General features: G+C 56.0%; 1 protein-coding gene across 3 annotated transcripts in view; it reads right to left on the bottom strand.

Moving 5' to 3' along the window:
* HIP1 (huntingtin interacting protein 1) overlaps positions 1-25,465 on the bottom strand; it is a 132,599-nt gene that overhangs the window by 17,123 nt on the left and 90,011 nt on the right. For all 3 annotated transcript variants that reach the window (XM_026658405.2, XM_026658407.2, XM_026658406.1), the window contains exons 5-14: positions 25,125-25,205; positions 19,484-19,560; positions 19,032-19,093; positions 11,016-11,156; positions 8,572-8,629; positions 7,269-7,344; positions 4,962-5,096; positions 3,595-3,692; positions 2,216-2,288; positions 233-416 (exon numbers count right to left, since the gene is read on the bottom strand). In XM_026658405.2, the coding sequence (XP_026514190.1) occupies positions 233-416; positions 2,216-2,288; positions 3,595-3,692; positions 4,962-5,096; positions 7,269-7,344; positions 8,572-8,629; positions 11,016-11,156; positions 19,032-19,093; positions 19,484-19,560; positions 25,125-25,205 (985 nt within the window). The remainder of the gene's footprint in view (positions 1-232; positions 417-2,215; positions 2,289-3,594; positions 3,693-4,961; positions 5,097-7,268; positions 7,345-8,571; positions 8,630-11,015; positions 11,157-19,031; positions 19,094-19,483; positions 19,561-25,124; positions 25,206-25,465) is intronic.

The following is a 25,465-nucleotide window of genomic DNA, read 5'->3' as shown; positions in this document are numbered from 1 at the left end:
CTGACCTGGAGCTCCGCCCCACAGCTAGCCTGCCCCCTACAGGACCCCCTGCTGAGGGAGCCTGGGATTGGGGTGGTCTGGATCTCCCCCCACAGCCAGCCCGCCGTGCTCCCTGTTGATAGAGGCTGGGGCTGGAGTAGCTGCAAGCTCCCCCTACAGCCAACCCTGCAGAAGAGGCTGGGCTGGGGACTCAGGGGGCAGCCCCCGAAGCAAAGCAGAGGTCTCTCCTCACTCTCAATCTCCGTCAGGCTCCTCTGTGCTTTCTCAGTGTCCTCCCACTGCTTCTTCAGCTCCTCCAGCTCGGTGTGCAGGAAATCGCTCTCGTCCAGGGCCTGCTGCTTGAGGTGCTGCTGCTCCGCTAGCTCTGCCTCCAGCTCGCTGATCCGTCCTCTCAGCTGCACCCCTAGGCGATGGCTCTGCAGGTCACCAAGGGGGAGAGGTGGGCCGGGGTGGGTCAAACACCCTTCTAGCCCCAGCTGCCTCGATGCCAGATGCCCTTTGAAAGGACAGTCTGAAACACAGCTCCGACACTGCTGTAACGAATTAGACCTGGGCCAGCCAATCAAAGTGCCCAAGGCCCATAATTCCTTAGAAACCATTAACAAAAGCACCAGCGACTCAGCACGCAGGGATTCTGTGGTGAGTTATAAAACAACAGCACTTGTGTAATAACTGAAGGGGGGAGCTCCCTTATAGACACCCAGCCAGCTGCAAAATCCCTCTTGGTGTCTATCCTCTGCTTGCTTTACCTGTAAAGGGTTAACAAGCCCACAGGTCAAAGAAAAGGAATGGGCACCTCACCAAAAGAGCCAATGGGAAGGTAGAACTTTTAAAATTGGGAAAGAAACTTTCCCTTTGTCTGTTGTTCTCTGGGCTGCAGGGATGGAGCAGCAATGCTGTGTAAGGTTTGAACCAGGTATAAAAATTCATCTTCCATACCTAGAAGAAATGATTTGGACAGGGAATGTTTAGTTAGACGTGATCAGGATTATTTCTTATTTTGGCTTGTGGCTCTCCTTTGTGCTAACCCCAGATGCTTTTGTTTGCTTGTAACCTTTAAGCTGAACCCCCCAGAAAGCTCTTTTGGGTGCTTAATTTTTGGAATTGCTCTTTTAAAATTTCCTTTGTTTTCTTTCTCAGGGTGTGTGTGTGTGAGAGAGAGAGAGAGAGAGGGGGCTTGAGGGTACCTTCCTGGGTTCAAAGGGTTTTTTTGCATTTGGGTGGTGGCACCGTTTACCAAGCCAAAGTCAGAGAAAAGCTGTAACCGTGGGAGTTTAATACAAGCCTGGAGTGGCCAGTATTAATTTTTAAAATCCTTGCGGGCCCCCACCTTCTGCACTCGAAGTGACAGAGTGGGGATTCAGCCTTGACAACTCAGCATAAGCCAGTGCTTGACTGGCAGTTGTCTAAGCAGCTATCACTTGACAGCCCTGGTATCTAGGGTGACCAGATGTCCCGATAAAATCGGCACTGTCCCGATATCGAGCAGTTTCTCCCACGTCCCGACTGAAGTACGGTCGGGACGCCATTTGTCCCGATATTTTGTTTCGGGCGCTTCCCCCCCCCCCTCTCCGTGACCAGCAGGGGAGCACCTTTTCAATTGTTACACTCACCCAGCACTTGGGCGGTGGGTCCCTCAGTCGCCGACGGTATTCGGCAGCATTTCGGCAGAGGGTACTCCCTTCTTTGGTGGCAAGGTTTATTACCCGCTGGCGAAATGCCACCGAATACCGGCGACTGAGGGACCCGCCGCCGCAGAGCCGCCGAAGACTTGGACGGGTGAGCATAACAACTGAAAAGGTGCTCCCTCTGCGGCGGTCCCGATATTTTGGAATTCTCATCTGGTCACCCTACTGGTATCCCTGGGACGACGAGGAAACCCAACTCCTCCCTAAGGTGGCAGAGCAGAAATACCACCCCTGGCGCAGGCCCTGGGCACAGAAACAGTCTCCGCAACTGGGAGAGTAACAGCCCCAGGGTCTTGGAAAGGTGGCATCTCTGGAGCTCGGTGCTCCCTAGAGCCAGGCTGGGCCCCTGGTTCAGTGTGACTCAGCAGGAGGTGCGTGTTTCCCATCCAACGTACGGGCTAACGGGTCTGACCCTGCCCTGAGACACAGTGATCACACCAGCGGGGTCCCAGATCTGCACATCACTGGCCGCAGAGTGCACAGCCCGCACACTGTGTTAACGGGAGTAATATGGGCTATACATTCACCTCTGCCTTGAAGTTCTCCAGCTCCTCCTTCAGCGCACTGATCTCCCGGTACAGCTGCTCGATCAACCGGTCCCTGGCAAGGAGAATGACACCAGTTGCTTCCTCCGTGCTGTGCCCCTTAGCCCGTGCCCCTGCCACCCCGCGCAGAGGAGGTTTGGGGATCAGATGGGAATTACACCAAAAATATGATGAGGCCAATACATCAACCCAGGGGTGCCCTCCCCTGGGATCCTGCGTGCAGCACTGGTCCCCCTGTCTCAAAGGATAGTGAAGAGGAGGAGGGGGTTCAGGGACGAGCAGTGGTCAGGAGCCTGGAACTCTCATATCGAGAGAAAGAACAGGGTTGTTTGCCTTAGAAAGAGGCAGTTCAGGGAGGACAGGATGGGGGTATACAAAATAACGAATGGTCTAGAACAGAGGTTTTCAACCTAACACATTTCAAATGGTGGTGCGGACCCCTTTGGAAATCTTAGACACAGTCTGTGGACCCCAGGGGTCTGCGGACCACAGGTTGAAAACCACTGGTCTAGAGGAGGGGGTCTCATAACACAAGAGCATGGGGGCATTCAAAATTCAAAACTGTTCAAAGGAAGTATATTGTCCTCCAATGCATTGTTAGCTTGTGGAACTCATTGTCATAAGATGGAACTGAAGGCAAGAGCTAAACAGGTTGCAAAAAAGGGTTGGACCATTATGTGAATACAGAGAAGAGCTGTAATAGTAAAGATATAACCAGGAACAAGAGCGCTGGAAAGGATCTCAGCCCTCCTGCTTCAGGGCATGAGCAGATCTAACTACTGGAGTTAGGAGAGAACCTCCCCTGGGGGCAACTTATCCGATCACTGCCCCCTGCAGGGTTTTATCCTTTGCAGCAGCTGGAGCTGGGCATTGTCAGAGACAGGATACTGGGCTGGAAGGACCCCTGGGCCGTTCCTAAATGACCCACCGAGGTCCCGCTCCTGCTGACTGCCAGCTCGCAGGGGCAAGTGGCTGGGGCTGGAGGAGCCTTTCCTTGCCTATAACACCACAAGGAGCTGCAGGAGGCTACGCTGTGCTAAGTGCAGGGGCCAGTGCCAGCTGCTGATTATGTGCTTCAGCTCCTAGTCCACTTGCCCAGGTTCCAGCCTACGGCCAGGCATCAAGCTCCTATCACAGAGCCAGCCTGGACTCAGAGAGCTCGGCCCACCGCTCAGTGCCCTTCACAGATGAACCCCAGGGCAGGAGAGCCCTCACCAGTCAACCCCAGGGTGCCCCTTCCAAGGGAGGCCCAGGACTTCCCCACAGAGCTGGCCCCCGCCTTGCCTCCGCATTCACAGCTCCTTCCTCTGACACCCAACACGCCCCCCCAGCAGCTATGGGGCCCCTGAGCCAGCACTCACTTGTCATCCTTGTTCATCCCATTCTGACTGCTGAAGTTGAAAGGATCGTTACTGAACGAACTGCCAAAGATGTCATCAAACTTATTGTCAAACAAGCTCTGGAGGGGGAAACAAATACAGATCCCTGGAGTCAAATCTACTGCTGCCCTGCACATGGCCAGGGGCGCACATGCCCACCCACCCCCGTCTCAGCCCGACCCCCTCTCAAGAGAAGACCGCTCCCCCATACACCAGGACCCCACCCCTTAGCAAGAATGGCAGCTGCCCCATGCCCTCTAAGGGACAGCTATCCCTTCCCCTTGCAGACGGACAGCTCCCATCAGGCACGGGCCCCCGTCTTCTATGCAGCCTGACGCAGCTGAGGGCAGTTCTACTTGCTTTATTCACTGCAACTAGTTAATTCAGCTGGGGTCTGACTGGGACAGATAGACAACTGCAGCGGGCAGAAGGCCAACCCTGTCTGGAACAGCAAGCGGAGCAGCTACTTACGAGGTACTTGTAGTGGTGGGAGTTAGCTGCATTTACCAGCAGGCAACCACTAGCTGCCAAAGGAGTTACTGGCACGACAGAAATCCCCGGTTCTCTTCATGTGAAATATCACCATTAGCCACCACAAGAGGCAATGGGCCAAATTTGATGCCCTGCAGCTGGGCAGTCATTTACCCTAGTGCAAAGTGGGTTTCAAATCCCACCACAGCAGAATGGCCGTGCTCCACGCTGGTGCAGTAGACTTCCCAAGATGCAGAGACTCAAACCCAAGAGCTGCAACTAGGGCAATCTATTGTCTGCTCCAAATGGTACTGCCTAAATTAACAACATTACGGGGATGTATTTACCACCCACAGCCCCAAAAGCCATTACGTTAACAGGAGATGTAGGGACCACTTCTCACCAGCCACCGAAATGGAGCCACCTCTGGGCTGGTGTATTAGGACAGGAAATGGGGATCTAGAACTGGAGGGGAAATGCAGGGGAAGCCAAATGCAATCAATCAATCATCACCTGGCCAGGGCACCAGAATTACTCCCTGGATTTCTTCCCTGACTCTTGGTTTCATGTCCGATTATCCAGACAGCACCTTTAGCAGCACGGCACCCCCAGGGGCGCTGACTCAGTACTAAACCCATGGGAATAAGCAGCGTTGATGCCCTGGCTTTTCCATGTGCCGTACAGCCAAACAGGCACCAGGCCTTGAGTATGTTATGAGCTCTGAGGAGATCACAGCCCCGGCAGCACAGCCCCAGAGCCACGGCAGGGCATGCAAAGGCCAGGCATATTCCCTTGGCAGCTGAAAACCTGGCCAGACATAGGCAGAGCCAGTCGTGAGCTCAAAGAGAGAGACTGACGTCAGGGGGCCAGGCGCTCACCTGTTGTGACGCTGTGTCCGTCTCCACTAGATCGGTGATGGGCTCGCTGTCTGGGGACGAGGCCTCAGCCGGGATCACCACCACGGGACTGATGTGCTCCGACAGAGCCGAGGCCCGCAGAAAGTTGGGAGGATTCTGGAGTGGAAAGGGAGAACTGATGGCAGGATCTTGAGAAAAGCGGCTCTGTGGGACATAATGGGCCCAAATCCGCCCTCCGCACCACCCCAGGCAGCCCTAGTGGGGTCGTAATGGTGCTATGAGGCAGCGCTTCGCCTCCCTTCTCTAGCACCATAGGTGTGTGTACGGGGTGTGCCCAGGCACAGCCTAATGCAGGGGTGGGCACGCTCATCCTGCCCGGCCCGCCTGAGCTCCTAGCCAGGAAGGATCCCCCCGCCCCCGCCTTCCCCCATCCCCCGGCGCCTCAGTGTGCCGCGTCCAGGAGCGGCCCTAGACAGCACTGCAGCGGCGTGACCTGAGCTCCTGCCTCTCAGAGCAGCGTGGTAAGGGGGCAGGGCTGCGAGCTCCAGCAGGCTGAGCGACAGGAGCTCAGGTCCCGCCGGAGCCACACCGCTGCAGCGCTGTCCAGGGCCGCTCCTGGACGCAGTGTGCTGAGGCTCCGGGAGAGGCGGGGGTAAGCGGCACGGTAAAGGGGCCGGGGGGTTGGATAAGGGGCAGGGAGTCCCTGGGACAATCAGGGGACAGGGAGGTGGGGGGCTGGATGGGGCAGAGGTTCTGGGGGGGTGGTCAGGGGACGGGGGATCGTGGGAGTTCCGGGGGTCTGTCAGGAGGCGGGGGGGTGGATAGGGGTCGGAGCAGTCAGGGGACAGGGAGCAGGGGGGTTGGTGGGGGGGTGGGGTCCCAGCGTGGTGGTTGGGAGGGTGTCGGGGGGGGGGGAGGTCGGGGACAAGGAGCAGAATGGGTCGGTGATTCTGAGGGGAGCAGTTGGGGGCAGGAAGTGGGTGGGGGTCGGATAGAGGGCAGGGCCAGGCTGTTTGGGGAGGCACAGCCTTCCCTACCTGGCCCTTCATACAATTTTGGAACCTCGATGTGGCCCGCGGGCCAAAAAGTTTGCCCACGCCTGCTCTAATGTCTCAAAAACAAAAGTGGCTTTGCGTTTTAATTTAATCGCATGATACGCTCTATATCCGCGTTCGCTCGCAGCATGCGTCCCCACTACTGCGGCGCTGCATTACCGTTGGTCCTCCCCGCCCCTCCGACTACTAGTCTAGAAAATTCTTTGACCTATATAAGCGGCTGTGTCAGGCATACCCAGCGCAGTGTCTACAGTGTTTGTAATCTTTGTCGCATGTACTCTACTGAAATAGCATAACAAGCCCGTGTCTTTACGTTTTAATTCAATCGTATGATACCCCCTGGTAATTTTAAAATATGGATCGGTTTGTTGTTAAGATAAGAAAAGGAGCAGACAAGCTGTTCATGTGAAAGAGCCTTTTCAAAACTAGCACATGTAAAAAACAAACTAAGAAGTACAATGTCCCAACAGCGCCTCGACTCACTCATGATTTTGTACATTGAACAAGAATTGGCTTCGTCAGTTAATTACAATGCTGTGATTGAGGAATTTAAGTCCATCACACCTGGTGAGCGACGTCTCATTCTCTAGGACAGGAAGATGAAGAAACCTTAATCTGTTTGGGTCCGTTTGGGTTAGCTCATTATCTGGTTAAGATCATGAAAATTGACTATCTTTGTATACGCCTGGTTATCACTACAGCAAAAATTTGGTATTTTGTGTCTCATTTTTTAAGTAAAGTTTAGTTGTTAATTTAAAAAATATTAAGTTTAGTTAAGTTTTAGTTTCTTTAGTTTGATGAATAAAAATAATGTCCTTGATGACTGAGTATTCAATAAATGTTTGCCTTTAAAAAAAAAAAAAAAAAATTCCCTGGGTGCACACCCTAATGAAATGTGCTGCACACGCCTATGTCTAGCACAAAGGGTGGCCGAGTTAGTGAATAGTTTTGGTGCCTCGCAGTGCATTTTTCAATGAATTTATTCTTTACCAACAAAATTTTGCCCAGCTCTAGAAGGGATCTCTGAAAAGCAATCCCCTGTAAGTGCAAATATGGCTTCCAGGGCTTGGCTGCAGGCACCCAGCATTCAACGCTGGGGTTTAACTGACTTGCCCAGAAACCGCAGTGGAGCTGGGAATAGAACCCAGGAGTCCTGACTGCCGGGGCCCTGTTCTAACCACTAGATACCACTGCCTGGTCATGCCAATGGTCACTGCAACCCCTCCCTCCTAGCCTGTGCCCAAGGGCAAGAGAGAAGCCATTCGGGTCTCACCTCTGGGAGCTGTGGGATCTGAATCAGCCGTTTAAAGTACTGCAGGTTGCTGGAGCGATAGAACAAATCTTTCAGCCTGGAAGGAAATGGGACGTAAGGGAGGGGACTCTGCCGGCTGGGGCACAACCAGGCAGTTGCAGGATGCAGGAGGCTTCCCTGCCACACTCATTTAACAGAGCCCATCACTTGTGGTTCCAAACCAGGCATCCCACGCAGAGAGGGAAAGGCAGCCCTGGACCTGTCACATGGACGCCATCTTGCCATACAACTCAAGACAGGGACCCTGGGAAGAGAGCCACCGGCTCTGCTCCTTGGGACAGTACCCGGACATCTGCCTCAAGCCAAGTGGCGAACACACTGGTAAAAGGTGAATCCAGGAGGGTGGGGCCCCTGCCCCATACACCTAGGGAGGGAGAGGCCGTCACTGATGCAAATTGCAGCTGTGACTAAGAATGAAGGGGAAAGAATTTACCAGCTAAATCCTAGAAGAACCAGCCACCAGATCCATCTCCCCCAAGTTTCCTGCTTCCCTCGTTGGTTTCCTACTCCTGTGAATAAGGTCCTCCCAGGGTCCGTTCAGCATATCACAGCCTGCCCCTCCCTCCAGGCTGGGGAAGGTGAAGGGGGAATGAAAGCCAGAGCGTCTCGGAACCGAAAATGCTGCTCGCTCGGTACATTTCCAAGGGAGGAAGGATTGATGGACCCAGCAACACACGGCCGCAGCACGTGCGCACCATCAGCTGAGGAGCCAGCCCCAGCAGTACCCTTTGGCGCACAGCTGGGCCGTGGCCACGCTTGACAACCCTGGTTAAACCCTGATTACCTTACCCCCAAAGGGCCTTTCTACGAAATGGCTCCGAGACTCCAGGAAAGCCCAGAGGAGTAGGGTTGCACCTGCCCGTTTTCACCTCAGTGTGACGACTGCACATGGCAGCCAAACCGCAGTTCAATGGCTGGCACCTCCCATACAATGCCAGTAGAGCCCCAACGCCTCCTTGGATTTAATAAAGTGATTATTATTTAGTGCCAATGGGTTATCCCAACAGCATGGGGGCAGAGAAGAGGCCAGCCCAGCTCCAGGATAAACATTTGTGAGCCGGGGGACCCAGAAATCAGGACTTTTTTCCATTTCTCAGCCAGAGACGGTTCATTTCAAACCCAGGGGGCTCTTGTCAGCGCTGAGCTGCCTGCAGACTGGGTCTGAGTGGCTGGAGTTACCTAACCAGTAATGAACGTAGGAATAGCCGCTTTGAGCTAACGTCAGCATGCAAAGGATCAGTGCCGAAGGGGACAGGGCACTTACTTTCTGAACTGCTCCAGGAAACGGTCCCTGTGGCCCTGTAGTGTGTCAGCGGGGAGACCTGAGGAAGAGACACAGAATGGAATGCAAAGGGAATGCTCGGCTCCCAGGTCGCCTCGAGCACCGCGCTCATTTCCAGACAGCCGAGCAGCACCGCACAGAGGGAGCAGCCAGTCCTAGAACAGTTCATCGCTGCAGCCTCAGCCTCAGGGCCTGAATTACGGAAGGGCCTGGGGGCGGGCCCCCTACTACTTTTAGGGGCTACCCCACTTCTGACTTATTGGAAGGGGTGTAGAGGGTGTGTTTTGGCCCCTTACTTCTCCCTGTGTGCTCAGCTGCAGAGAGCCGTGACGGCAGCCGCCACTGCTGTCCTGTGGAAGGAGCCAGGGCACAATGAGGGGTCGGTCTGTGGCGAGAGGGGAGGGTGGGTGTCCCGTAGCCACAGCAGGTCCCACTGCCTGGGCTTGGCTCTTCACTGGCGTAACCCAGGCTCCAATGCCCGGCGCTGGAGAAGCCCCTTTCATCCCAACAGGAAGCGAGAGGGGTAGGGAAGGGGGAGGGGCACAAGGTGCGGGGTAATGGGCAGGGGGAGGGGGCAGCCAGGAGGAGGGGAGGAAGCGGGGCAGAAGGCGGGGAAGGGGTAAGGGCAGAGAGGAGAAGAGACTCCTGCTGCAGCTGGCCTCAGCGCAGAGGATGCCAGCACAGGAGCCGCCAAGGGGCACCCTGGCACCTCCAGGCCTGTCCGCATTCCCTAAGGGCACCCCCACTTCTCCCCCGTAATTCGAGCACTGCTCAGACACTCCCAGCAGGTGGCGCTGCAGGGCAGGAGCACTGGCTCGGAGGTGGCTCCCAGCTGGAGGAGCTGGGGGGGACTGGCAGAGGAACCTTGGCTGGGGCGGATCCCCGGGGTCTCACTCATGGAGGGGAAAGGCCTTCGTTTGCTCTCAGCCGGGGGGCTGGCAGCAGCAGTCTCAATCCAGGATCACTGAGGTGCCACTTTCTCATACTGCAGGAATCCATTTGAAGCTATTAAGCCAACCTCGCCGAAGTCAAAGGGCCTGAAGTGATCTTTGCTTGGATCTGTGCCCCGGGACTCGCCCAGGAAGAAATGCAACAGCTCGGCACGTCCTGGGAGCTGCGCCCTGGAGGACGCGGGGTAGCTAAGGTGTGGGGAGGGTGAACATTTCCCACGGCTCTCTGCTTTTACTCCTCCAGATGCAGAAACCCCCTTGTGGCTACGATTCCTTCAGGGCTGGCCTGGCGAGGGCACAGGGTCCTGGCCTGGGCACAGCTGCTGAGTACCTTGGCACAGGCAGGGAGGGAGGCCAGCACCCTTGCGGGGGAAGGGGCGGGCTGGGGCATTCTAAAGAGAAATGTGCTCCTTGGGGGTCGCTTTATGAGACATGAGCACAAGTTTCCTCCGGGAGCATGGAGAGGGATTCCCCCCCCCCATGCCTTTTACTGCTTCTCAGGCTTCCACCTGCACCTGGCCAACCTCACTGACCCGGCCTCCCTGCTTCCCTTCCTCTGTGCCCTCTTTCCCCTTCTCTCGCTCCTCCTGGCTGCTCCCTCTCTCCCCATCATCTCTTTCCCTGCCTCCCCTTTCCCTCTCCCTCACTCTCCCCGCCCCCACAATCTCACCGCTTCTCTGTTCAATCCCCCCCGCCTGCCCCGCTCCAACTCTCCAGCTGTGGTGGGGGAAGGGCCCCAGTGGCTAGCCCAGCATCCAGTCTTGGGAACAGAGGGGGAAGCATGCTGGTGTTTGGACTAGCCTCCCCTGGCCCTTGGGGTCTCCTATGCCCTGCCCTGAAGGACAGAAAGGGGATGCCTTGTTCCCTTCTCCCGGGAGGGGGCTGCCAGTCAAGTATGCCCCCTCCCCTCCCCAGGGAAGGGCACAACTGGTGCAGCAGGGGCTTCAGCAAATGCAGGGCCCAGCCATGAGGCTAATGCTCCATTGGCCCAGACCAGGCGGTGCAGCATCAATCCACAGGGCACATCAGCAGTTAATGTGCCACATCCCTCTCCCTGGGGAGGATTCTCTCTGCACTGATCACAGATCAGGCTGGGTTGCCATTGACACCCATCAACACAACTTCCTCATCAGCTAGAGGGAGCCACTGATCTCCAGCCCGCCCTGACTCATCAGCGCTTCCATACACGACCAGACTATAGGCAGGCGTCAAACCTGGCCTGGTCTCCGCGCGTGACACAGAGCAAGCCACCGGGCCAGCCCCCGCCAGTGTTTTAAACCAGCCCTTTGCCTGGGCACCCCTCGCTCTGGGAGCAGAGGAAACACAGACAGGGCATTTCCCTGTGCTTGGCACACCTGTTACACGCACAGCCTTGGGACAGGGCTCCGTCTCTGAAACAGAAACGTTACATCTGCTCCATCAGAACTTCTCAGCACGTCCCAGCAGTGAAATGGCAGCGGCTTGCGGTGTACTTACAGGAGTGCAGCTTGAAGAGGAGTTTAACAGTGTAGTCATAGAGATGGCTGCAGTCCAGGATCACCTGTATCAGCGGGGCCAACCGGCACTGGCCAGCAGCAGTGACCGACACGGAGCGAGACATGTCCAAGGAGCTGAATACTAACAGGAGAGAGACACAGCGCACTCAGGGCTTGGTCCATGAAATTCACTGAACTCTCCCTCACACACACACCCATCCCATGAGGTCATTCTGCACAGCTGCTCATATAAGTACACTTTGCTGTTGTACACACACACACACACACACACACACACACACACACACACACACACACACACGGTATTCTGCACAGCTGCTCATATCACTACACTGAAGCATCCAGACCATTACAGGACACTTGTACATCTCGGCTGTTGTACCTTTCCTCCCCTCCATGCTAGCCTAAGAGTCTCTATCCTCATTTCACAGGAATACTGGACAAACCAAATTCCATCGGTTTTAAACCAAAAGGAGGAAAGCGAATGAGGGAGCCGACAGAAAACCGCACTAGCCCCACCGTTATCCATGGCTTTGCTAAGGTAACCTGTGCACAGGGGAGCTGCATGAAACATAGTCCTGTACTGTGAGCCACACGGCCATGGTCAGAACACCTGGTAACCAGATGACAGACATCTATTGCTAAGGGACATTCAGATAGTTCACTAGTAAAACCAGTTTTCAGTGGACAAAGCGGGTTAAGCGTTGGAGACTGAGGAGGGAGCTCTCCCATGTGTATATTACACACGTTGTGATCAATTTGCTGAGAGGAGATTCACTGCTGTTCCCCTCTACGGCTGGGGGGTCGTAGTGCGGCAGGAGGAGGACGTTTCCATGTCTGCTGGCAGCAGGGTTGCTCAAGAGTGGGGCAGGCCAGCAGGGTCTCTTGTGGGCTGGGAGGAGTGCAGCGTTTGAAGGCAGCTGAAGTGTGACAGCCCCTGTGCGAGGAGCTGGAGCGGCTGCCCCAAGTTGGGTACCTGCTGGGAGGAGCTGCTGCACTGGGACAGGACAATGTGAGTGGCCCCCCAACGAGACTCACTATGGAACAGAATCCAGGCCAGGGGACCTGCAGGGATACCTCACTGCTGATCACAGGGCAATGGACTAAAAGGGGCACCCCCCCAAGCCCGAGAAGTCCTAACTCTGGTGGGTGTCCCCAAAGGGCCACGCTAGGAATTACTTTTGAGCCACTGAGCATAGAGCACGTGAACTCTTCTGCCTGCCCTAGTACGTCACCCTTTCATCTGAGTGCCTCCTGGGACTGCCAGGTGCTAGAGCCAATAGGGCCTAGCAGCTAAGATATCTTCAGTGCTTGCATTTGAATCATGGTACATCTGGTGTGCTACCAAGAGGTCTGATGTAACACAGCACTCAGCAACCCGATCAGGTGGGACAATACACTATATCCAGCCCCTCACTGAGCAGGCATGTAGGTTAGTTCTCAATCCCCATTCCAATCCCAGATGCTCAGTGTATCCACCAGGGTTCAGCGGTTGCAATGTTCGAACCTTAGTTTCATGGGAGAAGCATTGAAAGCACAATGCTAAGCCACCTGCAAACCCATGGGCTAGCAGATGTGTGCCCCACCGAAGAACCTGCCTCTGGAGATGGGTCACAAGGGGAGAAGCAGGCAGGGCCCCAAAGGTAATGGGCCAAATTCTTCCCCCATTCAGGCATATCAGGCCCAGCACAGCTGTAGCTGAGGCAAGAATGGAGCCCAGTGTCTAGCCCATCCCAGTGCTCCTGAGGTTTAACAGACTAGCCCTTGGGGGCTGGAATGTCTCATGCTCTCCCTCCCGCTCAATGACCATTTCAGTATTTACCCACAGAGGAACGCAACATTCATATGGCTCGATCCTGAAATCATAAAATACCCAGGGTCACTCAACAGTGGGCTCAGGACTGTGATCTGAAGCAAAGCTCTCACTTACATTAGTGGAGTTTTATTTATTTTTAGGGGGGAGGGGTAGCTCAGTGGTTTGAGCATTGGCCTGCTAAACCCAGGGTTGTGAGGTCAATCCTTGAGGGGGCCATTTAGGGATCTGGGGCAAAAATATGTCTGGGGATTGGTCCTGCTTTGAGCAGGGGGTTGGAGTAGATGACCTCCTGAGGTCCCTTCCAACCCTATGATTCTATGCTTGGTCTCAGCCTTGAAGGGAACTGGTTCCGAATGAACAGAGCTCTGAACAGGTCGCCCCGTTAGCACCATCTGCCAATACAACCACCAACCGGACCAGCTGCACTGACACCATGGGAGTGGGTCCAACTCCACCCCTCACAGAGGCTCTGACTGGCCCATGGTGCGAGGGCAGCACCGTCCTACTAGGGACAGTTACTTCCCTGAGTCAATACTGCAGACAAACCATTTTGCAGTAACTGTCTAGGACATTTCTCAGCTGCTCTGTTTGTGCTCAGGTGACCTGAGCAACTTTGCTTTAACGTGAGCTGCAAAGGAAAATCAAAGGGAGTTTGGTGCCTAATTCCCTCTGAGGATCCGGGCCGAAAGCACTGGCGCCAAGCCCTTCTCTGCTCCCTCCTGAGGGGCAAAGGAGGCCCAGAAGGGATTTTACTTTTATGGAGACGTTGTTTGGTTCTGCTTGGTTTTCACTTTAGAACCACCAGGCATCTCAGGCCTCCAGGTCTCTGTACAACCTGGGTGCGCAGTCCTGGAGCCAAGTGCCCCCAGTCCCCTGGCACAATTCTACCATTGCCCCCCTCTTTGGAAAGTTTCAAAGGGACTAGCTGGGGAAAGCTGGACTTTCATTTACTGGACACCGGCTTGCTGTGGTAAATCACACCAACGGCCCATTTCATGTCCCTGTCCATGTTCCAGCACTTGGACCCTGCCCTGGGCTGGTAGGTTACAGGGATGCATTTACCCTTCCATTTCAACAGGGACACAAGAGCGTGCGGATCAATATCACTTACCATTTGCATCCCAGTCAGCATCAGAGCAGATGCTGCTCCTCTGCAGGATAAAAGAATGAGGCCAGACCTCTTTCCTTTTCATAGAATATCAGGGTTGGAAGGGACCTCAGGAGGTCATCTAGTCCAACCCCCTGCTCAAAGCAGGACCAATCCCCAGACAGAGTTTTGCCCCAGATCCCTAAATGGCCCCCTCAAGGATTGAACTCACAGCCCTGGGTTTAGCAGGCCAATGCTCAAACCACTGCTTTAAGAGGAGCTGCAAAGGAAAATCAAAGGGAGTTTGGTGCCTAACTCCCTTGAGGATCTGGGCTGAAAGCACTGGCGCCATGTCCTTCTCTGCTCCCTCCTGAGGGGTAAAGGCGGCCCAGAAGGGATTTTACTTCATCTGGAGCTCTGATCCCGTCCACAGTCCATAGCTCCTGCCTGCTCAGTCTTCAGGCAGAGCATCAGTCGCCCCTCACTTGTCCCCAGCAATCATTCTCTGCCTGCCCTTTGTTTCTCACTGATCAGAAAGGCAAAGCATTGCACGATGCTAGGTGGGGAGGGAGCCGGTGAGGGGAGAACTGCTCACAGAAACGTGCCCCTGGTTTGCAATGAGCGTGCAGGCTGCTCTGGCTCCGAGATGCACCGTGCATGCTAACGTGAGGAGGCTCCAGAAACATCTCAGAGCGAGCAGAATGCTGGCTCATGTCTACGCTGATTTGCAATAGACAGAGAAGAAAGACAACAGGCAAAATCCTGGGCTCATAGAAATCATGGAAAATCTCCCATTGACTTCAGTGGGACCGGGATTATACTGTATCTCTCTTCCACGTCTGCCTCCTCCAGCCTGGATCAATTGAAGGATTGGGTCCTTCGTCTGGAAGGGGAGAAAAGCATCTGTTTACATGCTGCAGCCAGCAGGGCACGGTGCCACCACGACGGCGGCACTCCCAGGCTGCTAGAGGCAGCCAGCTCGAGGTGGGCGAGGCCCCGTGTTCCCCATTGCCCTTGGCTTAATTAAATGGACAGTTGGAGAACTCTGCTGTCTATGCAGGTCTCTCCAGAGCCTCTCAGACTGATGGCTGCCAGCGATCTCCCCAATCGCTGCATGGCTCCGGTCTGTGGCTGCATCTTCACTAAGCAAGGAGCCCACTGCCGGCGCCGTGACTGTGGTTCTCGCCTGGTTGCCGACTCGCTCTGCCAGCGCACTCCGATTCCTCTCCCACGCAGCACAGCACTGCGCCTGGACGCAAGGGCTGCAGGGGACTTTCCAAACGCACGGCAGCTAGAGGAGCTGGCTGAAATGGAGCAGCTGTGACCTTTGTGGCTTCCTAGGGAGTAACTGCTGCAGATGTGGGTGGGTCAGCTGGCTCCGAGTGGAAGGTACCACTCCCCCCAGAAAGCTGGGCCTGCCGCTGCGTGTGGGCACAGGGCACTGCACAGACATCCTCACCAGGGCCCAGGTCTCCTTCCTGGTCCTCTCTCATCATGCACCCAAAGCAAGTCACTCCTCTCCCCTTCCTGCTGGAGTGCTCCAGAGTTCCATATTTCCTCTCCTTTCACCCCTGCCCCTCCCAGCTGCCCTCCGCACCCCCTCAGTGCCGTTCTTTGGCTGGCTGGAAGGGTCGCTGTTCAGTGACTTGAGGCCTAGAACTCCCACAGGCTGTGTGCAGGGCTCCCAGCCCTTAGGAGTGGGGGCAGGGAGCTCTATGAGACATCTCCTCCTTTCCCAGAGGATGAATATGCTGCTTCCAACAGCGGCCTCTGCCTGAGAGCACCCCGCTCTCCCATGTGGCAGTGCAGAGCCACCCGGCCAATGCCAGGTAGTCGGGGTCCAGCCATTCCACTCTTGTCAAGCTAGAGCAGGAATCTAGGGGCAGACAGCAGCCTCCCTCCAGGAATGCTAGGAAAGGGAGGGATACACTTCATCAGTGCACCAATGGCACAAGGAAATCCTTCGGAGTGCACCAGCGCTTGGCGATGAGCACAGCTCTCCCCCTGCAGCCCAGACCTGGCTGACAGGGCTAGCGAGGGCGTGCCCTTCTGTTTCTCCATATGGGTGTCGAGCTGCTAGCTTTGGGGTCCATCTTTCTCCGTGGGGCACTCATACCTGCCGAGCCACCTGCCTGGAGGGACATCCTCGCTATGCACATCCTCTAAACTCCTGCTGGAGCATGGGTGTCTGGAGAGACGGGAGAAGAGATAGGGAGGACCTGGAGAAAGGTCCCCTTCCCCTGGTGTCTGCCCATTTACTGAGTCCAGTGCCAACGGCTCAAGAATTCACCCCAGAATCCCCGTGCTGAATGCCAGATGCGCCCCCAGCGAACGCTAGAGAGATCCCTAGTCGGGTTCGAGTCCGTCTACGCTGGACAGAGACAACCCCTGCTCCTCTGTCATGTGTTATTCCTAAACGAGGCAGGCACTGGGTGGGACAACAGAGCTTTAAGGACACACGGATCTGTCCCTCTCTCCCTCCTCGGTGGCAGGCCCCACTGACAACACCCATCCTGCTCCAGAACCAAAGGAAGACCAAAGTAATGAACAGCTGCTGTGCTCTGCCTCAAAGGGGGCTGCACGTCAGTGGTGGGTGGAATCACAAAGACCTGTGGGATCTAAGGGGAGTGCAGGACCTCAAAGGGAAGATGAACAGGGAGCAGCGATGGAGTTTGAAAGGCAGGCAGGCTCCACGTTTCTCCACATCCCCAAGAACACCCTCTCGTGCCTCCGGCAGGCCTTGCTGCAGTGGGAACCCGTTCACATCACACCTGCAGCTGTGCTCTGTACATCGCATCAACTAGAGACTTGCAGGCTCGTCATCTCCTTCCTTTGATAGCTGAAGCATCTACGCCCCCGAGGGGGAGCACTGGGCCTTTCCCTGGGGACCGCGCTAGCCTGCTCTCTCCTTAGCAGGGGATGCACACAATGGGACAATTAGCAATGTCATCCTCGCCCAGGCAGCGGGAGGCAGGGAGTCAGTTTGGATTTCCACCAGCTTGTCTGCCTCCCCTCCCATTCGGATAATCAAGTGACGTCCCCGGTAATTAGCAGGGAAGTTGAGCAGCGATTTAAGAGTAAATCAGAAACTAAGCTACACTAATGAGATGTAAATAGGCAGAGCTGATATTAGCCCTGCTTAATTCACTTAAGCTAGCAGCAGAAAAACAAAGCCAAGTTCATTACAGGGCCTCCCTCCTTCCCAGTGGGGCTATGAAGCTGATGGATCAGACAAGTACCTGCGCACGGCTGCAGAGGTGCCAGCGCACAGAGCCCTGTCTCGCTCAGAGGCACAGCAGCACCGTACTGCTCCCTTGCAGACACCGAGGAAGGGTACGTGGCTGAAGCCCTGGACTGGTAGTCAGGAGATGGAGGCTCTGGTTCCAGGGCTGCCACAGACCTGTCTTTTGACCCTTGGCAAGTCATTGATAAGCCTTATGCCTCACCTTCCCCGTCTGTACAGCGGGGCTAGTGAAGGGGGCTCGGTTCACGGGTGTTCGTGAGCCACCATGGCGACGCTAGATGCTGACAATGAGACTCCCATGTGACAAACTGTACAAATGCTACCAGGGTTTATGAAAGAAAGAGACTCACCCTGCAGGTTTCTGTCAGGAGTGGGTACGGGCCCCCCCCCCATTATGGAGTCCCACCCTGTTTGGGCTTTGATCCCATGTGTTCAATTGTCGTTACTCTTGGTTTCCATTCGGGTGGCAGGTTGCATATATTGGGGCATGGTGTTACCCCCGGATTGGCCCTGTGACTGCAGCCCAGCACGCCAGGCCTGCCCTCCAAGGATCACTGCATTACCCGTGCTAGCCCACGAGACACAAGGGCACCATCTCGCCTGTCCCACAGATGTGACTGCCCTTATCCTGCTCTATCACCGTGCGTGAGCCAGTAACAGACACGACAGGATGACCCAGGCTACATCCCAGCACAGACCCAGGCCACCTGCAGTCTGGAGACACAGCTGCCTCCCCCTACTGTATTCCAGCACATGTGCGCAACTGCCCTGCTAGAGATGCAGTAACGCCAGTGGAGTAAAGCCTATCACAACAGTCCGTTGCAACAGAGCCCTTCAACACTGGGGCACAACCGGATTCCATCGGCTGTACGTGCCTTTAGCACTGCGAGACTGCGGCACCACGCTGACTCGATTAAAGCCCATCCTCGGGGAACCCTCCGTGCTAGGACCCAACCGTAGCACCTCTCCGATGAAATCGCAGCAGCCAGGAACCGCCGTACCCTGACATATTGCTTCACTCCTGCTCCAACGCAAGCAAACACCTCCACTCTATTATAGCCACCGCACCCAAGACCCTATGTGGCACAGCGCGAGCAGTAATCACCCTGCTCTAACTCAGCCCAACAAGCAGAATCCTACAGCGCTACACGGAAGCACGTGGCAGCTGAGCACTCGAGTGTACGTTGTGGAGACTGGTTCGTTATTTTCTCTCTGCTCCACTGCGACCCGTAGGAGAACACATCGCCGAGCCAGTCGCTCCCCCACCACAGCAAGCCCTGAAGCACACAGCATCTCTGTGATGGGTCTGCAAGGGGAAAGCTGCTCTCTCCAGTCATGAAAGCCATAAACCCCAGAGCTAAGGGCAAAGGAAGACATTCAAGCCCGGGAGAACTCAGAGATGGGAAGCAAACCAAGGAGGGGTTCAGGGAGGAAGTGCAGCGTGCCACAGGGTGGAGGTGGTTCCTGGAGGCTTGGCACAGCCGGCTGGAACGGAGGGCAGGCAGGCTGCGGCTGGGCAGACTGGGAGGAGCCAGGCACATTTGGTCTGACATGAAATAATTTCAGCTAATAATAACTCTGGTGGAGTGCATGGAAAACAGATGAGCTCAGACGTCCTCAGCCAACTCCCTTCCTGCACCTAGGCAGGACAGACGGACACACACACAGAGCGAACAGCAGCTTTGGACTGGGACCCCAAACACTCTGACCCCCCCGCACACACACACACACACGCTGGCCGTCGGGGCCGCGCTCAGCCGGGCAGAGAGGGATGTCACCGCAGCACCCGGTGAGGCTGCTCCTGCCCCACAGCTGTATGTCAGCAGTGCAGAACAAGTGAGAGCCTTACCCGTCTGGAACAGGTTCAGCTCACACTCCAAATAGTCAAACATCTCCACCGTCAGCTGGAAGCTAGGAAAGAGGGCACAAGAATGTTACAAACAAAACAGAGGCCACCCAGCCCCCTCCCACAAAACCCTGGGGGGGGAAGGGTTGGCCAACAGCCCGGGGGGGGGGGGGGGAAATCCAGCCAACCATTGCTGTGGAGTACTGTTTTATAAGGGGTGGTCAGGAGGGATGTCCCAGCCCCAGCCAATGGGCGCACGTGGGACCAGAGTTCCCGTTAGTGTGGCCATGTCCTCTGCCCGTGGCTCACACAGCAATGCCATGGAGAGACCCTGATGGGTGCCATGGCCCTGCCAGCCCTTTGCCACTCCTGGAGATTCCCCCTTACGTCTCCTGTGGCTGGGTTCTCAGCTTTCCCATCATGGACGTGCCCGGATTCACGTGCTCTGGACTTACAAGTTATTGACGTCGTTTTCTCCTGCCTCGTCAAGCTGCCGGTCAGACATCTGGAGATTGCCTGGGAACCGGGGGTTCTGCATGAGGAGAGAGAGGGAGTAGTCAGAGCAAGGGGCCCCCACAGTGGAGACCAAGTAGCCATCTCTGATTAGAGGCAGATCCCGGATACCCCAGGGGGTATTTGAAGGAGTGGCTGTGTGCGCCCGGCAGGGATCTCCCAACACCCAACGGAAGGGGCTCGGGTCACAGAACTGGAGGGATGGCTCAGAGCTGGCTCCCTACAGCCCCACGGTGTGGGAGAGGGATTGTATTTCTCTTGCCATGCTTTGCCCAGGTGCGCAGACTCCCTCAGTGACAGGCTAGGCTCACTGCTCACCGCCCTCAGCTCTCTGGATTTGAAAAGCCACCCCGCTGGCTCCCATCTAAGCGCCCACGGGCAATGTCCAGTGCAGGAAAATGCCGCTGCAGTTTACACATACACAGTCACACGATGGGCTTCAAAGGCACTGAACAGTGACGAACGGTCACACATCCATCTAGTTTCCACCCAGCGAGGCACACCGGGCCAGCAGCTTTCACAGCTGCACACCACAACCTCAGGCCGAAGTTGCACAGCAAGGCCACACTTCATGTGGCTCAGCTGCTCTGACCTGGGCAGCGACTTACAGGAGAAGGGCTCTGGGGCGACCCTGGCAGCTGCCTCCTCTCGTGCCCCGCAAGTACTGCGCCCCATCTGCTGCTGGCTGACCCCACCTCCTCCAGCTAGCCACACAGCTGCTCCCACTCCTGCCAGATGAAGGGGAGGGACATTCCCCATGGGCCCCTGATTCCTTGGCCTCTCTGACGCAGGCTCAGAGGTTTAACTGTGCTTTGGACACCTGTTCACTCAGAGGCCACCAACTCTTCAAAGAGGCACCAGACAGCCAGTAGCAGGCAGCAACTTTGGTTCCCATTGCCCTACTAACGGCTCCTTATCTCATTACTACTGCCCTGAGCCCCCCAGCCTCCCCATCCTAGGCAGGGCGCCTCTACTCCTCTGCCTAGCGGCTCTGTCTCCTGGGGAAGAGAGAGACGGCCATGGAGGTAGGATCAGTATCTGCAGCGGGCCTGTATGTTGGACACTCCTGGGTTAGAGTGGAAGATGATGGAGCATGTAGGACACATGATCTTCCTAGCTGCAGAGAGCCAAGCAGAGAATCTGTAACCTCATCTGCCCCACGCGCACGGGGGAGGGGATGGCTGGTATCACCGCTCCAGAAGATGAAGCCTTTTCTACATGCCACCTTGGTAACCAAATTATCATCTCCAGGTGGTTTTCAGGGAGGACTAAATTACAGCCCTAATTAGATTTAGATCTTGGGTAGATAATATAGGCTTGGCATCAAGGCAGCTTTAAAAAAGTCATTCAGAGGTAATTATAATCAAGAGTCCCGAGAGAGAGAACGAGAGGCCAAACCAGCAACCACCACCCCATCACCATCAGGTGGAGCAGTAAGCTTCACAGCTCCAGCATGCCCCAGACCGCAGCCCAGAGGTTTACACACCCGAGAAGCAGAGCTCACCTGCACCACAGCGCAGATACAAAAGCCACAATGTAGGGGGCACGCATGTTTGTACAGAGCTTTAGAGGGAAACCACTCCAAGTACCAAGTAAATTATAGCCAGTTATTATTCCTGTTCTTGCACTTGAAGATCCAGGGATCACAGGGATGACAGTAGCTATGTAAGTGCTCAGCATTCGGTTTTTACACACATATACAGAGCCGGCATGGTACATTCTTTTATAAAAGACAATCCTTTATTTTAATTATCATAGGCATAAGAAAGCAGCTGCCTTAACAATATGCTCAATCCACACATTCCTTCCCAGTACCATGCCAGACTCCTTTCTATAATACTCTCTCCGTCACCCTCCGAGATCGTTGCTAAAAGGGCTGCAGCGGTGGTGAGCTGGCTGGAGGTACAATGGCAGGCCGGGAGCCAGCAAACCTGCGAGGAGTCGCATTCTAATCAGATTCAGGAGGAGCTTGTGATGCAGACAGACCAGAGACAGGAAAACCCTAGTCCGGGCTGGTTCCCCACCCTCCCGCTGGGCACCAGCTATAAAAACCAACGTTCGCTCAGCACCTTTCAGCCCAGGAGCCCAGAGCGCACCTGCACACTCGGATTAGAAAATGACGTACAGAGATGATTTCATCCATGCAGCCACTCACCTTAAACAGCTCACAATGCACAAGAGCTTGGGCAGCATGTGATTAGCCATTGTGTAAGGGGCCAGGACCACGGGGCTATCACCCCAATTCTTGTACCAGGAGCTCTGGACTGTTTAATGAGCACAAGTAAATCTTATTTCCAGGCTGGCTTCAGGGCAGCACAACAACCTGCATTCAAGCTGCAGCAGATTTGACCAAAACGCTATTTTCCCCCCTGAAATGAAATCTAACCCACAAATCCAGCCGGGCGAAGAGATCTCGGAGCACTGAGTGGGGAGTCACAGAGCAAGGCATGGACTGGGCACTGCCTGCCCCTGGGGAACAAGGGCTGGAGCTCAGCTCAGCTCCCCCTTGCAGAGGCACCCTGGTTGATTACAGACGGCCTGCTTGGGAGCCAGCAGGCAGGAGATGCTTACAGGGAGGCTGGGCTGCTCATGCTGGGTTGAACCCCGGGCCGGAGGACGTGTTCTTGTGTTAGCTTGTATTGCTCTCTGCTGATAAACAGCCCCCCTCAAGGAAAAGCCGTGCTGACTGCACCTGGCCATTCCCATCTGCGTCTCAGCTCCCCTGTTATTCACACCTGGCCACAGGCACTTGGGTTAGGTTTCACTTCCCCTTCAACCCTAGAAGCCACGCGTGTCTCTCTGCCCGCATGAGCCAGCCACAGAGCACGGCAGGAGAGGAGCAGTGGCTCCATGGGAGGCTTCCCCCAACCTCGCAGAAGGCCACACACCAGCACCCTCCACAGGTTCCAGGCTTCGCAGCTGTACAGGGACAAGGCTGCTCTCCGTGGCATCAGCTCTGCACAAATCCACATGCGTTTCCTTCCGGGAGCTTGTTGCCAATCCAGCCAGCACAAGCTGCCCTAGGTCCCGTGCTTGGGAGGGGGACTGTGGGGGCAGGGTCATCTCCAGAGGAAGCCATGGAGTCCCACTGTGACTGCCCCATCTCTGCGAGAGTCCAGAGTGCTCCGACTCACCACTGCCCCAGTGGAAGGCTCTGAGGAGAAGGCCTCCATTCCCCGCCCATAAAGCCGTTACACCCAGGCACCTGCTAACTCTCCCTTTACCTTAGACAAGCTGCAAGGGCAAAGCCTTAGGCCTCGGCTACATGGGAAAGTTGTTCTGATCTAACTTCGGGGTGAATTTAAAGCAGTGCAGCTACCCCACTATAACCCCCCTTTCGCTCATGACACGGGAAGGGGTTAAGCTAAAATGAAGGGGGGGGGGGGGAAAAGGCTGCTCTTCTACCGGACTGCGAGTGTCCACTCGGGGCCACCCCGGGATAACTCTACCCAGTGTGGGGAACTGGTACAGCTTTCCCCACTGCACCAGCCCCACATCACACTAGCTCCCGTCCAGCCCTGTCCGTTCCCCAAAGGGAGCGGTTTTTACTGCACTTACACTTTAAATCCAGCAGTCAGCTACCTGGCAAGGCTGGATTCACGCCGAGGAGCTGCACTGCGGAACGGGCGCCCTCGCCCACACAGCACATGCTAGTCACCAGCTCCATGAGGCAAATGGGCCGGGAGAGCCCAAGGGCTGAGCAGGCCTCGCGTTCGCCAGCTGCTCAGCCCCCCCGCAGGAGCTGGAGGGGGGGAGATACAAGGCAACACAGGCGCTGCCTGGCAAGGGGCCACTGAAAGAAACATGGGAGAAATGCAGGACTCTGTCTGCCCACGAGAGTGCCCTTGGGGGGACAGAGGTACGGTCCATGTCCCATCACCACAGGATCTGAGCACTGCAGCATTCACCTTCTCAAGATTAGGGTCTGTAACTGGCCAGTAACACCAACCCGCCAGGGTAGCGTACTGCAGTAACCCCTCATGCATCTCAGCCCATCGCTGAGAGAAAAGGGGGAGCTTTGCAGCCTGCCTCAAAGCCAAAGCTCTGGCAGAGCCAGAGAGGAAGCAAATTCCTCTCGCTGTGAATGCTCTGCCTGCAGCTCCCTCGGGGTTAGCCCAAGGGCCCCTCTGGAGGGAACCGCTTTGGGAGCTCATTGAGGAGGCCCCTTTACACAGCCAGTAGGGTCTCCTCTTCCCCCTGCGACTCTGCCTCCTCGCTGCCGCAGCTCTGGGGAACAAGACAGCGGCTCTTGAGTCTGGGTCTAACAGCCTCGCTCCTGCAAAGCCCACGGCCCTGCTTTGGGATCCGAAGGCCATGTTCACCCAGTCCTGGAGAGCATTTGCCACCATGGCCGTCCCGAGGAGGAGAGGCAGGCCTCATGCTCCCATTTCCCAGCTACTCAAGCCCTCCTTCCACCTGTGTGTGTGTTGCAGGGAGCTCTCAGCACCCAGAGGGGCCTGCCACTGCCTGCTCCACACTGCCCAGCTCAGCAAGCAGGATGGAGCTGCCACCTTTCCCAGTGCAGGGCTGGTGGGAGTACTGCACCCCAAGACAAAGGCAGGCAGCTCCCAGCAGGGTCTGGCATTTCCTAGCCGAGACTCCAGCTAAGGAACGCTGCGGCGACACAAGGAGCTGACAGTTTATGTCACAGTCCTGTACCCTGGGGCAGCCGGGCCCCGGCCAGCAAGTGAAAGACAAGGCCTGACTCCGGGGCCCAGCCAGAGTGCCACGTCCAGCAGTGGGAGAGATGCTGCCAAGGTGGTGGGGTGGGGGGCACACAAGCCTCCCAACAGCAATGCAGTGTTAATTCAAGGGGTGGCAACGACCAGCTCTAGGCCTCCTGGGTGGGAGGTTAGTGAATGGGTCACTCCTGGGATCTCCAGAGCTCAGTCCTGACATTAGTTCTGTGTCCTGCCAGCACAACCAGCTGGCTGGAAGCATGTGACACAAGGGGCACTGAAGGTGCGTCTACACGGCACATTAAGCCCAGGCTCTGGCTCAGGTTTGAGCCCAAGCCCCCCTTCCGTGCACACACAGATCAGTCTGACTCAGGCCAGCAAGCGCTCAGGACCCAGGACACCGCTAAGGGGTGGGTGAGACCCCGAGCCCCACTGAGGCTCAGGACCAAGCCCTGTCATTGTGCTCAGGCTGCAGACCCGAGTCAGCAGGTCTGCGTGGTGCAGTCTGGACACGGCTGTGAGACCGGGGCCTAGCAATCGTAAACCCACATTTCCACTGCCGGGCGGACGGAAGCACTGAGCCCACAGACCCAGGCTTAGCCTGCAGCCTAGATGTCTCCAGAGTGATAATTCTGCTTCCCAGCCTAGCTCACAGAGGAGAATGTACCCCTGGGGGACTGAACGGGTGGAGCTGAAGGAGACTCCATCACCAGACCTCAGCTTCCTGGAATGGATCATAGAATATCAGGGTTGGAGGGGACCTCAGGAGGTATCTAGTCCAACCTCCTGCTCAAAGCAGGACCAATCCCCAACTAAATCAATGGATCAGATGTGGGTGGGAAGAGCCTGGTCTGTTTGGAGGGGAGGAGGGAAGAAAGGAGGCGGGGACGAGAAGCGGCCTTACTTTCGTATGGAACTCCATTTTGGTTCTCAGCAGTTTGAGGTAGATGCTGCACAGCTGCCCGTAGCCCTCACTCAGATGACTCTGTGGAACAGGAGAAAGCAGAAAATGAGGCACCAGGGTCTGATGCTGGTGAGAAGCCTGCCCCCGGCTGCTCTGGGATGCTGAGGTTTGCACCTTCCCTACTGGAGAGGCCGGCAGCTTCTGGAATCGCATGACGCCTTTAGGACTCAGGCCTACAAAATCTCCCCCTGTGCTTTATACATTCCTGTCGTCCCTCTTGTTTGGGTTTGTTTATTCGCCCCAGTACACAAACGGCTCACTTGGCTCAGCCACTGGGTGCG

This window comes from Terrapene carolina, unplaced genomic scaffold (assembly GCF_002925995.2).
Source record: "Terrapene carolina triunguis isolate 2854851 unplaced genomic scaffold, T_m_triunguis-2.0 Scaffold440, whole genome shotgun sequence".
Taxonomy (NCBI): domain Eukaryota; kingdom Metazoa; phylum Chordata; order Testudines; family Emydidae; genus Terrapene; species Terrapene triunguis.
The sequence above is the reverse complement of the archived record's forward strand: the minus strand, read 5'-3'. Positions and strand labels throughout refer to the sequence as shown.